Source organism: Nilaparvata lugens, chromosome 6 (assembly GCF_014356525.2).
Source record: "Nilaparvata lugens isolate BPH chromosome 6, ASM1435652v1, whole genome shotgun sequence".
In the NCBI taxonomy this organism is placed as follows: domain Eukaryota; kingdom Metazoa; phylum Arthropoda; class Insecta; order Hemiptera; family Delphacidae; genus Nilaparvata; species Nilaparvata lugens.
In genome coordinates, this window is record NC_052509.1 from 50,943,094 (window position 1) to 50,959,793 (window position 16,700).

The following is a 16,700-nucleotide window of genomic DNA, read 5'->3' on the forward strand; positions in this document are numbered from 1 at the left end:
GTCCACGTTATAATGGCAGTGTTTGATTAGAAATTGTATTGCTATATTTGTCTATCATTCAACAAAGCGGATAGCACTATCTCTTTCTTGCTTTGCTCGGTTGCCAGATCGTTTCTCAACAATGTAGAAATATAAATGTAATGTAAATATAAATATCAATGTTAGCTGTAAATTACCAATAGTGAGTAGGTTTGTGATTTTGTATTCAAATAAGTGCAATATTTCTCAAGTTTTTAATTTATTGTGATACATTCTGTGAGATTCTGTAATTAAATAACATAATATTCGATCTTGATTATGAAAATTCATTATTAAATCATTGAAAAATATAATTTCTTGCTTCCTGGAATATAGTCGATTTAAAAGAGAATGAACAGTTGATATTACATCAATAAACCGGTATCAGTTACTCTCCATAGAAAGCATTGACAAGACAGAGGATCGGCAACGTTGTTCTCCTATCTTTCTCCATTGCCATTATAATGTAAACCTCACTATAGTTACCAATTAATATTAGAGAGAAGGAGGGTGTGGATTTCAGGAACGAGTTGAAAAGCCATTTAATTTTAATTAGCCCGTAATCAACTCAAGAATTCCTCAATTGAGTATTGTATGAATGAAATGATGAATAAAGTACTATTTGATTTGATATATTTATAGAGGCTGAACGTGTTTTTACTTGGAAGAAGTACTGTGAAGATGGAGAATCAATTGAGAAATTTGGAGAACTGATGAATGCCAGTCATGACAGTCTTCAGAATTTGTATGAATGCAGTCATCCCGAACTCGACAGATTAGTTGCAATCTGCCGTGAAAACGGGGCCTATGGAGCGAGGCTCACTGGAGCTGGGTGAGTCTATTCATCTCAAAATCAATTGTAACAAATCAGAAAAATACAGAAAAAGTTCATCATATAAACTCGTATAAACTAGAAATTATACCCAGATAGGTTGTAGTTGTAACCTGTATGTGTAAGGATTATAATTTCATTTATTTATCTATTTGTTAATACAATATGACAAATTATATGAATATGATCGGGAAAGAACAACAGGCATTGCCCAAAACTATTCTGTTCCCAAAATTTGATATATAATAACATGTCTATGAAAATAGGTTATGTTCTTACTATGGAAAGGGTAGTTTAATTTCTGTCCAAAAATATATATATGAGCTGAAAATTTTGAATGATTAAAACACCAAATTATAATCAAATATTGTACTTAATATCACCGCACATTGAATAAATCAAGTTATTTTAGAAAATTGTGAAGCCAAAAATACAGGCAACTTATAATACAAATAATGATTGAATAATATATTATGTGTACTGAGGTGGCCTTATATACATGTATCTTCTGGCTAAATTAGTGAGTCCTGAAAATTTAGGCTAAACTCTGGAGAATCCAGTCTCACAAGGTGTCAAATTATCATATAACTGAAAATTCCAATGAATAGAATTGATTGATTGAACACAATTTCTTTAGATGTTTTTAAAGTGTTCCTGAGTGACACCAAACCACAAGATTTCGTTTTTTTTCTACGGTAGTTTTACTTGAACAACTTCAGCATTATTGTTTGTTTTCCCAGTTTTTTTTTTATAATTGAAACTCAATTGCCTACAATAACTAACGATGAAGATGATGATTTAGTTGATCCTCAATATTATTGTAAATGCAACTGAAAACTCTTCTAGTGAAATATGAAACATATTATTCTGATTGAAACTCAATCGTCTACTACTTATTAAGTCGATTATGTTTAAGTTCATCATCAATTATTATGTTTAATACAAATGACGAAAAAATATTGAAGTTTGACAAAAATAGGTAGTGTCATGACAAAAATTGTTAATGTCATTATAATGTAGGTATTATTTGTAGTCATCATTTGACTTATATGATACCACAGTATTTACTGAAGAGTGATCCGTGGTCTAGTGGATATAGTGCTTCCGTACCCAAATATGAAGAAAAGTTTTAATCCAGGTCACTCCCGTGTTATCGGATGGACACGTTGAATTGTCGATCCCGGCAGATAGTCGTAAGGCCAATTCGGCTCAAATGAAATATTCAGGTGAGGTGGGACCTTCCCGGAAGGGAATACCCACCAATTAAAATACATACGAATTTACTTTTTACTGACGGTATCTGTGTCTTTAAAAGTTATAAAGATATTATCTTCTATATATTTATAATTATAGTAAACTAGGCTTGAATTTGAATAAGTCTCAATATTCTGAACATCTAAAATATGACGTTTAAATTTACCAGTAAGTCAGTATATGCACAAGGTCAATAAGTTCTCTAATCAGGTAATTCAACTAAACGTTTTGTATTGTTCTTCAACTTTCCATGGGATATTACATTCGGTTAATGATGAATTGCTCTTTGGAAACCGAGAAACATATTTCATAATTAGTTAACGTATTCAATCATAAATAAGTGGTTAGTAATAGTATTCATTTTGTTCATTCCCACTTGAAAAATACTTTAGAGCTCGATAAATGTTGTGTTAAAAATAAATATTAAAAAAGGGTGCTATGGTATTTTATTTCATTGTACTTTTTTCTCATTTTGTAATATTTTATAAAAAACTACATGTTTTTTTCAATTTCAGCTGGGGAGGCTGTATGGTTGCATTGACATCAAAGACTAAAGTGGTAAGGATGATGAATGCTTTAGATAACTATTACGCCACCAAGAAGGATGTTGACTTGGATTCTGCATTATTTGCTGTTGGTCCTGAAGGAGGAGCTAGAGTTTTCAAAGAATAATATAGGATATAAAATATAATATAGTATAATAATCAAAGTCATTGTTGAGTATTAGATGAATATACTTCTTAAAACTGTAAAATAGCCTCTATAGTTATCAAGTCATCGGTGAACCCATTAGCCGGCCTATTATATGTTATTATTTTTCTAGTGTAAGACCGTATTAGAATACACAATATTATTCTTTGTCTAGGGTAACAAAACGTTCCGTTTCGCCGGAATTATCTCGGTTTTTTATCCTTGATCAATCCAGTAATATCAAAAATCTATTGGGAGGGGGTAGTTTTTGGAGATAGAAAAGTCCTGTTTTTTATTATTATAAAATATTTTATTCACTTATTGATTAAGTAATTGTTATCAAAGATTAAGAGTATATTTCATTGATGTGTAAAACAATGTCCTGTTACTTAGTACCTAAAAAGTTTATAGTCTGTCCAAACTGCCATGAGCCCTGAAAGATTAAGCCGACCCTCGCTCCCCCACGCGCAGGCACACACGCCGGCCTACCTGCGCCATTGATATAGTATGTATACTACGTAGTATACAGGTAGGCAGACCGTCCCTTTACTCACACACACAAAAGGAGACTGCGCTGAGTAGTAGGAGGGTTGGCCTAATCCTTCAGAGCTCATGCCTGTTTGGACAGAGTTTATTAATAATCAAAAAATATAATGTAAAAACACATCACATATACATGTTCATTCAATGAAGAAACAAACCTCTTATCATATAATAATATACTGTAACCTTTATACTATATTTGTAAAGCCTTTGTTTTTAATTGGATTTTTGATGTAATGGGCTGAATAAGATACCGTAAAAATACCATTGGACTTCTGGGAGTGGTCTTGCATTCGACGTCCATAAGAATCAATGGTTTTTTCATGGTTTCTGTTGAGCAGTGCATAAAAATATTAACTTTGATGTAGTTTTGACACTGTGTAACTTTGTAAATATTTAACAATTAATTACTTTTAAATAAATATATTAGAAAGCAAAGCTTAGAGATAGTCATCAATCAAGCCTTGAAAATCATTACTTGATATTCACTTGGGATCACTCACTGTACTGTACTTGTCAATTATTATTAATTATTATCATTAATATAATAACAGTATTGTTTTGGTAATCAATAAATATTTTTATTTTACAAACTCTGTATAATTTATAATGGTGAATGTGAAACAGCTGCATCAAAGAAATTATCTCAAAAACATATGTTTAGGAATACCATAGTTTTGAACTTCGTTTTCCTGATGGAATGTATAAGCCTACACGTGGCATGTATTATTAATTTTTCAGCTAGAACAGTTTTTTGAGACTGCTAAATAAACGTCTACAGTTTTATCAATGCTGTATCGGCAATATGAAAACGCATGCAGTTAATATGTCTTTAAATAAAGGTGTTGATATCTTCATGATAATTATTCTCTACCATTTTTATTAATTAAAATTTCAAAATTATTCAAGCCTGATAGAATGATTGACTCACTGTACAGTCAGTCGAAAATTTTAATATTGAAATGAGGGGTATTTTGGCAAGCTGAACAAAAAAGTAAGGTCCTATGCACCTTTTTGATATTATTTCTTCAAATGAAAAATGAGTTTTGTGGTTTGTCAAAACTCCCCCTGAAAGAGAACTATCCATTTTATCCTATCTTTTAGTAAAATAACAATGATGAAATAATATTGAATAACATCTATCTTGCCAACAAGAATCGAACTCTTTGTGAATTTATATATGACCTACACTTTAGATTTATATAATTCTATTAATTCATGGGAATTGAAGTACGGTACTTTTTTTCAGTTAGTTGATGAAATTGATTATCAATAGAGAAAATTATTATAATTTTATCAATACAGAATTAGTTGAATGAATTGTCGATGTACTGAGTTCTTGGTCAACAATAATTCAATATTGGTATTTTTTATCCAATCATTATTTTTTCAGAAGTTATTTCATTTGAATTAGAAAATATTTATAAGCTCCTATCAATTTATCATTTTTAACAATGAATTCTTCAAAACATGAATTTAATCAAATAAAAAATTGCCCATACTTCTGTATTCATGTTCGCATGTTTTCCACTTGTGATGGATAGCCAAAATATTGTGGAGCGAGCTGCACGGCGAATTGTAATCGAGGGCTCTGATTGGCTGTAAAGTTCAGCGTTCGGAGTGAGGTGAGGCGAGCAGTTAGAACAGAGGCAAGCGGCACGGCGAATGGTTCGGAGTACGGTACGGCGAATGATTAACAGCTGATTTTTAACATTATGAAACATATGCTCATGTTCGTTGAAAGGCAAGATGTTCGGAGGAATGCACGGTTTGCTGCGCGGTTCGAGGTTCTGTTCGGCATGTGTGGACGCACCTTTAGTTGTTACAGGACATTTATACAGATCACAGGCCAAAGCAACATAATAATCTATCTTCTTCTTCTTTTTCTTCTTCTTCTTCTGCTTCTTTTTCTTCTTCTTACTCCTCTTCTCCTTTTTCTCTCTTCTTCTTCTTCTTCTTCTTCTTTCTCTTCTTCTACCTATATCTAAAAGGCTAAGCCCCAACAAACTGAAATCACACCACAGCCCAAACTACTAAGCCTAAAAACTTGAAATTTCGCACAATTGTTTATTGTAGCCTCAAAACATCCACCACAAAAGGATTTTCAGAAATCTGCCCTCCCCCTGAGGGAGCTGGGCCCCCCAAAATTTTCACTTTTTAACCGTTCATTGCACAGCAAAGTAATGAGGAACTTTTTCGTTCAGGTACGAAAAAATCAGATCTATGCAGAAAAATTCCAATCAGGAGCACAGAGGAGTTCAGGAGAGGGCACTTTTCGAAAATTTTGATGTAAAATCACACTACAGCTCAAACTAATTGGCCTACAGGCTTAAAACTTTGCACAAATATTCTTCAAACATGCTAGACGCGCACTAAGAACGGATTTTGAGATATTTTGCCTCTAAAGCTGCGTACACATATACGCGCCTCCAACCCGCACCGAGCACGCTCCGCCCTTGTTCCTCCATCGTACCGCAGTCGCTCCGCCTCCGCTCTGCAGTCGCACCCATCATGAACGTTACGGAAGATGTTAGATCTACTCGCGTTCCCCGGTCGAACCACTCTTGCTCCCCGGTCGATCATCAATCGCTCTGCTGGAGTGACGTTCGGTTGCGGAGCGAAAGTCTGTACGCACCTTTAAGGTTGGATGATCAACCGGGAAGCAACAGTGGTTCGACCGGAGAAGATCTAACATCTTCCGTAACGTTCATGATGGGTGCGTGGGAGGTGCGACTGTGGTTCGATGGAGGAACGAGGGCGGTATGAGGGCGGTACGAGGGCGGAGCGTGCTCGGTGCGGGTTGGAAGCGCGTATATGTGTACGCAGCTTTAGGGTTTCAAAGGATGAAAAAGGATCCTATTAAGTAAGCTTATGGTAAGGTGAACTCCATATGGAACTGAGATAATTGACTCATGATATTCTAACATATGTTGTAATCATTGGAAAGCTTAAAACAATTTCATCAATTAGCTGACCGAATTGATTTTGCATTGATTGAGAGCGCGAGCTTACCACGTGTTTTACGTGGTAAACGTTCTTCAGATTTATAGTATTCCTGGTGATTGAGCCTGTCTTTTTCAGCGTTGTCTATTAAAAATAAAGCTTAATTTACAACTAGCTTACCCAGCGAACTTCGCACGCAATGTATCTCATGTTACACTTGACTTTATTTGGTGAATCATGAAATTTATCTGACAATCACATGTTCATTCACATCTCAATACGGACTTCCTATGTGCTTAGTCATGCAGGATTCATTATTCCGAAAACATATATCCTTCTCAATCAATTGGTAGTAATATCTATCAGTAAAGTTTTCAATTAAAAAAAAAAGGTTATATCAGTGTTTCAAAGAAAAATATTCAATGTTTTCATAGCTGTAGATTGTCGATATATGGTCCAGGAAATATGCGATGTATGATGAATCACACAGAATTCCATATTCTTTCCATTTTAGGATGAATATAAGCTAAGCTGAATTCAAAAAATTGTAAATTATTCTTTATTCTTCAGTAATTAATGAATGCAATATGAATACTATACATATATACTATACAATATATATATATATATATATATATTATATATATATATATATATATATATATATATATATATATATATATATATATATTATATATATATATATATACTCTCTTCCATAAGGTGAATAATTTTTTTCAACGTTTTCCAGTTTCTCAATGATAGGGGAGTGATAATATTTGTATAGGTCTTCTAAGGAACCATTATCAACAGCTGGTACCTATCAACTACACTTCAACTCCAAACTACCGTTTTAATACCAGTACACAATAATAATTTATCACAGGGTGATAATTATGTTTATTACAGCTGGTAACTATAGATGCAAATCATATTATCACAATATGATCTTGAATCATGATCATCTTTTCGTTCTTCAGTAGCCGCTCGGCCGAAAATTTCGAAAACATATGTCTGTAAAATGGATTAATCAATAATTATTACTAGCCCCCCTATAATAATTTCTGTTCAGAAACCATCCCCAATATTCACACAACATATTCCCAAAGTTTCATGCCGTTATGTCAAGTAGTTTTCAAGTCTACAGGGAACAAACAAACACACAAACAGACATTCATTTTTTAAAAATAGATTTCCATTCGGCTCAAACAAAAGCCTCTCTAAATGAAGGTAGAATGATAAGGATTCAGTTCTGTTGTTTTCACATTTTTTCAAATCACTTTCAAGAAGTTCATGTAGTAGGCCTACCTACTATTGTGATTGAGACACTTCTGGCGCTATCATAGTTTCACCACTATTCTGTTCCACAGTCTTATCTTTTGCAGTCGTTAACTATATCTATAATAATTATATAAGTAAGAGCTGGCTTATGCACGTACGGGATAGGAAAATTATGTTTGACGCATCATCACGTCTGGACAACTGGACTAATTAACTTGAAATTTTGCTTATAGATTCTTAATTATCCAAGGATGGTTATAGGCCTATTCTCAATTCTTCAAAATTTCATTACGTCAAGTTTTCATTTTGTTAAGTTTTAAAATAGATCCTTGCGAAGCACGGGTTCTTGCTAGTCACATATACATGTTCATTCAATGAAGAAACAAACCTCTTATCATATATTATAATAATATACTGTAACCTTTATAGTACATTTGTAAAGCCTTTGTTTTTAATTGGATTTTTGATGTAATGGGCTGAATAAGATACCGTAAAAATACCATTGTACTTCTGGGAGTGTTCTTGCATTCGATGTCCATAAGAATCAATGGTTTTTTCATGGTTTCTGTTGAGCAGAGCATAAAAATATTAACTTTGTTGTAGTATTGACACTGTGTAACTTTGTAAATATTTAACAATTAATTACTTTTAAATGAATATATTGGAAAGCGATGCTTTGGGCTAATAGTCATCAATCAAGCCTTGAAAATCATTACTTGATATTCACTTGAGATCACTCACTGTACTGTACTTGTCAATTATTATTAATTATTAGGGTGTCTATTCAAAGATCAATCTTTGTTATTTAATCTAAGCTCGAATATTTTATTCAAAAAATTGTAAACTTGCTATTTTAATAAAATGTTGGGAAAAATAAGAATTTCGATCACTTTTCTCTTACTTTCCATTATTCATGTATCCTTTTCTCCAAAACTCAATAATCCAACTTTGTGATGATACCGTAAGCTCGATTTGTGATGATACTGACCAACGGTTATTAACTATTATCTGATCGAATGACGACCGATATCAGTTATTTATTTGTCTTATCAAGACAAAAAACAAATATTAAAAAACCATGAGAATCACAAACAGAATAACATCATTTTATCAGAATAATTTGTGTGTGAGTCACGTGAAAAAAACTGAAAATGTGCCCCTATTCACCCCAGCTTACGGTATTAAAAAAATAAATGAGGATGATGTTCATGTAACTTGAATCAAATGGCCTAATATTCACCAAGATAATTTTTCATTAATCCTTGAAACGTTATAAAAGTAACAGATTGGAAGCCGATAACGTACCGTACCGTATCTCGAAAACTATAACAGATATAAACAAAATTGTCAGGCACCACTTGTAGGACACTTTGCAAGCTTTACACAGAGACAAATAATACAATCGTCAATCATCTATATAACGGTATGGGTATTATTACTCTATGATATTATTTTGCAGGACGGTCACGTCCAGAAAACCGGAAAACATCCCCATATCAGGAGCACATCCCCATAAGGATAGGCCATACAAAAAAGTGCTTTGAAAAAAGGCAAAGTAGGTTATCCTCAAATAATGCCTTGGGACACACTCCTTTAATCTGCGTAAAAGGTAGAGAACCCGGCTCAACCTAGAACAGACATAGTCTATATGAGGGCTCCAGGTTAGTCTTTGATCCAAATTTATACCAAGAATCTTAACACTTCTTATATCTCTTGCCTCATCTACTTGTCTCAATTCTAGAATCATTGTTTGCGTCTTAGTACTATTAAGAAGCAGATAATTTGCTTTGAACCACAAACTCGCTTCCTCCTGGCAACTGGACATCTTTTCTTTCAGAGCTGTAATTCCAGAATCTGTGGAGAGCATGGATGTGTCTTCGGCATAGCAAACTATTTTGGAACCAGTACTATAACTAATATCGTTCATCATTACCAAAAACATCAAGGGCCCAAGGATTGATCCTTGAGGGATTCCATGAGGAACAGAGCAAGACCTTGAAAAATTAGCATTTATATTAACAGTTTGTCTACGACCACTCAAATAGGACCGCAGAAGTTTAAGAGGTTTTCCCTGCACACCTAGATGGTACAATTTTTCCAATAGTATTTCATGGTGAACAACATCAAAAGCTTTACTCAGGTCATAGAGCACTAGACCTGCATATCTTTTGGAATTGAAACAGTCCAGAATATCATCCACAATTGAGCTGACTGCATCAATGGTAGACCTGATGCCTGCCCTGAAACCAAACTGGGAAGCTGCAAGTAGGCCGTTGCTCTCAAAAAACTCATAAAGCTGAGTACCAATTATATATTCATAAATCTTACTGAAAATTGGAGGAACTGATATTGGTCTGAAATTCTCTGGTAGATCTTTACTGCCTTTCTTATGGATAGGCACTGTTCTAGAGTGCTTGAGTATTGTAGGAAATACTGATTCCTTTATACAAGCATTAAAACAATATGTTAATGGAGCAGCAATAGAATTTATTACATTCTTGATCAGTGAACTAGACATACCGTATATATCTCTACTAGATGAAGATTTCATTTCAGAAACAATAGAAAGAACTTGATCAATTGAAACCTCCTTCATCTCAAATCTCAAATTAGTTCCTGGAGAGAGAGAGAGAGAGCCAATAAGTCTGATGCAGAAACCCCAGGTGAGTCAATATTCATGTGTATTTGCGATATTGCATCAAGAAAGTATTGATTGAAAGCATCAGGAGAGACGGATGTTTCACAATGTTGAGGTGGATTTGAATATTTTCGAATGATTTTCCATGCTGCTGAACACTTTTTGTTGTTTGCCGATTCAATAAATCTGGCATTGGAGTTCAACCTGAATAATCGCAATTCTGATTTATATGATTTTCTTAAGTTAAGATAGGTGAGTCTTGCATTTTCAAGTCTACTTTGCTTGTATTTATCATATGCAATCAGTAATAAATTCCTCAAATTATTCAAAGCAGGTGAGAGTGGCATGAGCCACTTAACTATGATAATCACTTGTAGTGCCAAAATGATAGTCAAATCTAACTAAAATACGTAGGAAAAATCCAAATAAATACTTTTAGATGTGACAAGATGTAGAAAAAGTACAAATAGTTTATTTATAACTTCAATTGAAGTAATATAATAATAATAATACGGTACAGTACTGTCAGTATTGTACAATGTAGTTCCACACAAAATTGAAAAAATTATAAAAGATTTAAATTTGAATTTCCCGGCAAAATAAAATTTTATTAACAGCTGTCTGTCAGCTGTTTCTGCTTGACACTCGTTCTGCTATAGTTCTCTTTTTCACCACCCTCCACCCAACAAAATTTCAATCTAGAGAATCAGTCAATCAGTCCTTCAAGCGTGTTTTAATGTTTCAATTCTTAAGAGAAAAATATTCTGTAAGTTGAAATTACTAAATTATTTGTTAATTTGTCATATTTTTGGGATATATTTAAAGTTACGTAATAAGATTGATTTGATTGTAATTGAGGATCATGAAAGTAATCATTTTGAGCAGTGAAGCATAAGGTTAGTAGAAATGTAGAATTAATAGTTTTTTGATATTATCCCATTGAGTAGGCTATTTTTAATAAATAATCATCTCATTCATCTATCATATTCTACTATTTCTAGCTCTTGGGCATTTTCATATTATATTGTCTAGCTAAATGTTTTTATTTTGTTCAACCTAACCTCAATTGTAAACTAAGACCTTTAAAGATAGATACGTAAATAGATCCTTGAAATTAATGATAAAACTTAACTCAACAATCTAAAATAACATTCTAAAGAGGTTTGTTTATAATCAGAAGTTGAGAAATATTAAAATAATTGATTATTTTTTACATTATTTTATTCGAATTGTCCAAATTGTTTTTAATCCATAGATTGCTTGAAATGCGAATATTTTTTTGAATCAATACACTTAATCTCATTCATTCTTATCTGTATAGGTAATTGAGATGAATGTAATTCATTATGGCGTCATAAAGATGTGTGTGAATTACCTGCTTAGTCATCAATCTCTCAAATGCACTTGATTCCAACTGTTACACGTTTGATGGTAACTTGTTTAAGAAGTGAAGGGGATCACATTGGTTGCACAGTTGCTCAAGTGTACTCGCGAACACGCGTGCATATAAGAAACAATTACTGGAAAGAGCCATAGAAACACGTTGTGACTGGTCTTTGAAATCAAATAATCTTCATTCCAAAAAAACTAAATACAGCAGCAGAGACAATATGTACATAGTGAATATTCCCCACAAAGACAACAAGTCTGGGTGTGGGGAATGAGTTCCGTGAACTGCATTCTAGTAACAATAACAATTTTTAGACAAAATTTCGCTGCACACACTTAACGCCAAGTCACAAAATTAATCTTTGACTCTTTCCAGACTTTGTTTCTCATCTGCACGCCTGCACTTGGCCAAACGTGAATCCAATGTGACCATACCCTAATGCTAAAACCCTGTAGTATACCTGCAAACTCTGAAGGTGCACCTTGAGTTTATAATTAAGTTGTATTTCTACTTTACATTATTTTATCAAAGATTTCTTATTATGATTTTTTTCTGGCAGGTATAAAAATGAAGACCAGATGAAGAAAATTCTAGTAGCCTATCGTGGATATTCTAATACGAGGTATTACCGTAATATTGGTAAACATCCATACTCTACTAATCTCTACTGATTCGCGTGAATTTATGAGTAAATTCGATTGATTCCCTAGGAAACCCTGGTAACTACAAAGCTATTTTAATTTCAAGTAGTCTTTGTCTTATATTATTTCAGAAAGACTTTTGCCGTATATTGTTTCAAAATGTGTGCAGAAAAGTATTTGAGCAACAACAAAAGTGCGCTATTCTCAGTTGAAGATGATGTCGATGATGATGAATTTCTGAGGCGTCCGGCCAATAGTGGCAATCCGCCTACCAGTGTAGCAAGCAGTAGCAGTGACCATCAGCGGCTGGAAGGGAGGCGTTTAGAACTGCTGCAGCAACAGAAAGAGACAGAACAAAGGAGCGTCGAATCCACCCAACGATCTCTGAGTTTGTTAAGAAACTCTGAACAAATAGGGATCGCCACTGCCGAAGAACTGATGAAACAACGCGAACAGCTGGAAAGAACAGATAAGCGTCTCGACGATATCAATGTAATGCTGAGAGCCAGTCATCGGCACATCGAAGGAATAAAAAGTGTATTCGGTAGTTTCAAGAATTATTTACAAGGCAAAAAAGACGCCCCCACACCGGAAAAGTCCATCACGGCGGAAGCAGAAGCCCGTCAAAGTCCCAGCAACCTCTCCCAGACACTGTCTGCCTCGGCGTCCGCCTCCAAGTTGACACAAGACGACCATCCTGGCCTCAGGATCAAGGGACTCGGCAGTGATGACGAACTGCGCAATCGACCTGAGAACCCGCGACAAGTTATTGATGAAAACCTTGACGAAATGGTCTCCTCGCTCTCTCGATTGAAGGGCCTTGCCCGCGGTCTGGGAGATGAGATTGAGTCCCAGAACGATCTCATTGATAAGATCTTGCCCAAAGTTGATAGAAGTGATATCACATTGGAGAGACAGAACAAAGATATGAAACGCCTTCTCAAATGAAGCTAAGGTTTATCTGGAACAGCAGTTGTTGGAACACGGACTATTGTTTGCGATTGTTATTTAGGCTAGATCGAATTTCCATTGTTATCTGATACTCATTCAAAAATAAGCTGTGTACTGTCAAGGTCTATCCAACTTAAACAGGAAAAGTTCTTATTAATTGCCCAATCTTAATTGGCACAGTACAAGTATATCCAATTTTGATATTTCCTCATAAAGTAAATGTATTGCAATATACATTGCCATTGCAAGTGATTAAGGCCCTTATGCAGATACTCGGTTTAAACGGAGAAATGCCAGCTGTTCTTTAAAACTTCATATGAAACACATTATAATAAATGCAATCATATCTACAAGTAATCGTTGTTTAGCGTTGAACGTAGTGTTAGCATATGGCCCTTAGTCATTCAAAATCTTTCCAAATTATGGTGATATCTAGAATTTTTACAAGTCCTAATAAAATCAGCATGTCGAAATTTATTTACGTACCGGTATTCAAGATGAATGGATATATTGAATATTGGATCAATGCTGCCCAATGAATCCATGTTTTTAATTTTATCCTATCATAGTTTATTGCATGTATATTATTACTGTGTATTGATTGCTAAGCTTATGTGTGTATGTGATTACAGCTGTAAGACATCGAATGAAAAATGTTATTGAATATGCATTCCATCTATAGTAAGAGCATCGTTAATAATAATGTTTAATCAGATCTTCCAAATTGTGTGCATGAGCTATAAAAATCTACATTGAACTATCTTATATAATAATTTCAAGTTTCTTCAATGTATCACGAGTTGATTTTTTATTAGGAATGATGCTAAGCAGACTACTATGAATTGAATTTTTTAATTCGAAGGAAGATTGCTAAGCAATTGTTTAGGTTAATAAATTTCGAAAGATGGCTTTCATGGTTGGCGCATGTAGATGAGTCCATAAATTTTCGTTACTCTGTCTAATAATTGATATAACTTCCGAATTGGAATATACTGTATTCCCTATTTTATAGGTGGTGCACCAATTCGGAAGTTACATCAAATATAGTTACTATTAGATTTTGTAAAACTTTAAAGTTGAAAAACACTCACATTCTTTGATGTGGCGACGTCCGTTGTTTTTTCACTTTAGAGTTTTACATTTAATAGTAATAATAATAATAATAGTGAAAACAAGATGGATAACCAACATCAAATATAGTATATGGGAGCGAGAAAATACTGAATAGTTTACAGTATAAAATACAATTTTATGCATATTGTAGTGTTTTTTGCTTCCATAGCACAACAACTTACCTTCATTCTTATTGATTGAAGGCTACTTTATTAATTTTCAAAATATATTTATTTAGTTCTTTATTCTAGAAGAAAATTCACAATATTGTTCGTATTTTATATTTTTTAAATGCATCAGTTTAACTGTCTCTTAACAGAAGAATTTTCAGTGAAATTCTAAATTATAAAAAACACTCTTCTCTTTCATTCTGTTCTATGGTTATGACTCTTCTCTCTTTTGCTATTTTGAAACAGAAAATCTGTCTGGTCGTATTATTGAATAAACGAGAATATAATTTTCCTCTCTTCTTCTCTCTCATTCTGTTCTTTGGTTTTGACTCTTCTCTCTTTTGCTATTTTGAAACAGAAAATCTGTCTCGTCGTATTCTATACTTGAATAAACGAGAATATAATTTCCAATAACTGGCAATAACTTTTTATCACACCTTTTTTCTTCCTCAAAATATTACTGAAATTGAAGCATGAAAGATGTTTGTGCTTTCTACTTGTATTTTAGATAGTAGAGTAATCTTATTTTCCATGTCATTTCAGTTATAAATGGATGATAATATTCTGTTTGTAAATTAGAATGCTTGAATTCTATATTCAATATTTGTAATTATAAATGGTTGATAATATCCTGTTTGTAAATTAGAATGCTTGAAATCTACATTCAATATTGTAAGCTCAACATTTTAAATTTTAAACAAGATATGAGTCCGGTAATAGATTAATGTTGACTTGATAGTTATTGTTTTCTCTAGAATGGTATTATTGGATCGGGTCCTTCGCAACAGTCCTTGACTTGTATTCACAGCAATAATTTTGGATCAATATTCTCTTCTCAAATATTTTATTGTGATAGGTAGTGCTATTCCTTCAAGAGAGTCGTTTTACAATAATATTGATGATCATTTATGTACTCGTAGTTGAGTTAGGTTTTTACAATAGTATCGTACCTTATATTCACATGTTGATATTTTAATTTTTATTATTTGTTATAGTTTTTTAGTTTATGTTTCAGATTGGTTGCGTGTGTTATTTAATTTACTATAACAACAAAATGAAATTTAGAAGACTCTGCTCTTTTTTATAAATCAGGAGTTTTTCACTTACAAATTATTAATGACCTTTTTCGTATGATGAGCAATTCTATAGAGCCCAAATATTTCAATCATCAATCAATGCGCCAGTCGTTTGTCTGTTATGTGATCAGTAATTCTTATTTTAATATTGTTCTCGGCTCTGGTTTACCAATCTGTCAATAAAAATTAGATTCCCTAATTATTTCCAAGCAAATCACATTAATAGTAGAAACTATGTATGCTTAATTCAATCATCATTCATTAATGTTATTAGATCAATCAATAAATCGATGTTAGTAACAAAGAAGAAACAAATGTTTGTTCTTTCACTGTCTGTTATTATATTTTCTCATTTATCCATGAGAATATAATATCTATTAATAAAATTGGTGTCCATTTTGCCATCAAACTATCAATGTGATAATTTTTGTGAAAAATATGTGTAATTTTTGAAAATAAAAATATCAATATATATTTTATCAAGTGTCAAATGTATTATATCTTTTTTTATTTTCCACATTCTTGGTAAAAGTGAAGAATAAAATCATTAATATAAATTTGTATAAAGTACTAAAACTCAATCTAACTTGAATTACGATATTCATGCAACTTGAGTTGATCGGGGATCATTCAACGAGAAGACCCTTTACACAATTTTCTGAAGTTGATCTAAATTTTAGTGTGCGAGTGTACTGACAAAAGATCGGTTGTAAATCAGTTGCATGCATGCATCTTTTTTCTCAATTTGAAGTCTGCAACTCAACTGCAACCGCAAAAGCCCATGCGACTGGTCAAAACCAACACCACTCACAAAAATAGACAAATCATATTTTTACTCTGCGATTTGCCTTAATTCAACTAAACCGTTAGTCCAGGCAATGAATGCTCAAAAGAGGGTATAGAGGGAAAAGTTTGGAAGACAATTTTTGATCCCGCAGTTCTGTTTAGGGTAGTAAGGAGGTAAGCATATCAAAAGTCCCCACCCCTACCCCTTGTGCTAAGGGGGTGGGGGTGGTTCAAAGGTACCATTTTTTGGTTTCCAGCATATAACACGAAAACTATGTACTGTATCTTACGGACATAACTGATATATACAAACTTAACGCTTACATAATTCCCTACAATATTCAACTTATAACTTTTTCTATATCTTCTCTAGT

The 16,700-nt window shown here is 33.3% G+C and overlaps 2 protein-coding genes across 4 annotated transcripts in view; both read left to right on the forward strand.

Moving 5' to 3' along the window:
* The window catches only part of LOC111056561 (N-acetylgalactosamine kinase), a 29,626-nt gene extending 21,185 nt beyond the window's left edge, over positions 1–8,441 (forward strand). The window contains exons 8-10 of one of the 2 annotated variants that reach the window (XR_005571670.1): positions 661–850; positions 2,620–3,464; positions 7,919–8,441. Coding sequence is in view for 1 of the 2 variants with exons in the window: in XM_022343937.2 (XP_022199629.2) it covers positions 661–850; positions 2,620–2,776 (347 nt within the window). In the remaining variant the exon portion in view is untranslated. Of the gene's footprint in view, positions 1–660; positions 851–2,619; positions 3,465–7,918 lie in introns of those variants that run through there. The other variant, XM_022343937.2, reaches the window with a different exon arrangement.
* A 2,424-nt stretch (positions 8,442–10,865) lies between these two features.
* Positions 10,866–16,033, forward strand: LOC111056558 (synaptosomal-associated protein 29). Of its 2 annotated transcripts, none has more exons than XM_022343932.2 (2): positions 10,866–11,095; positions 12,149–16,033. In XM_022343932.2, the coding sequence occupies exon 2, from the start codon at positions 12,390–12,392 to the stop codon at positions 13,176–13,178; it is 789 nt and encodes a 262-aa protein (XP_022199624.2). In that variant the 5' UTR covers positions 10,866–11,095; positions 12,149–12,389; the 3' UTR covers positions 13,179–16,033. The 2 variants fall into 2 exon arrangements, with proteins under 2 accessions (XP_022199624.2, XP_039287049.1); XM_039431115.1 differs by having other exon boundaries at positions 10,880–10,965.
* Positions 16,034–16,700: the final 667 nt, after the last annotated feature.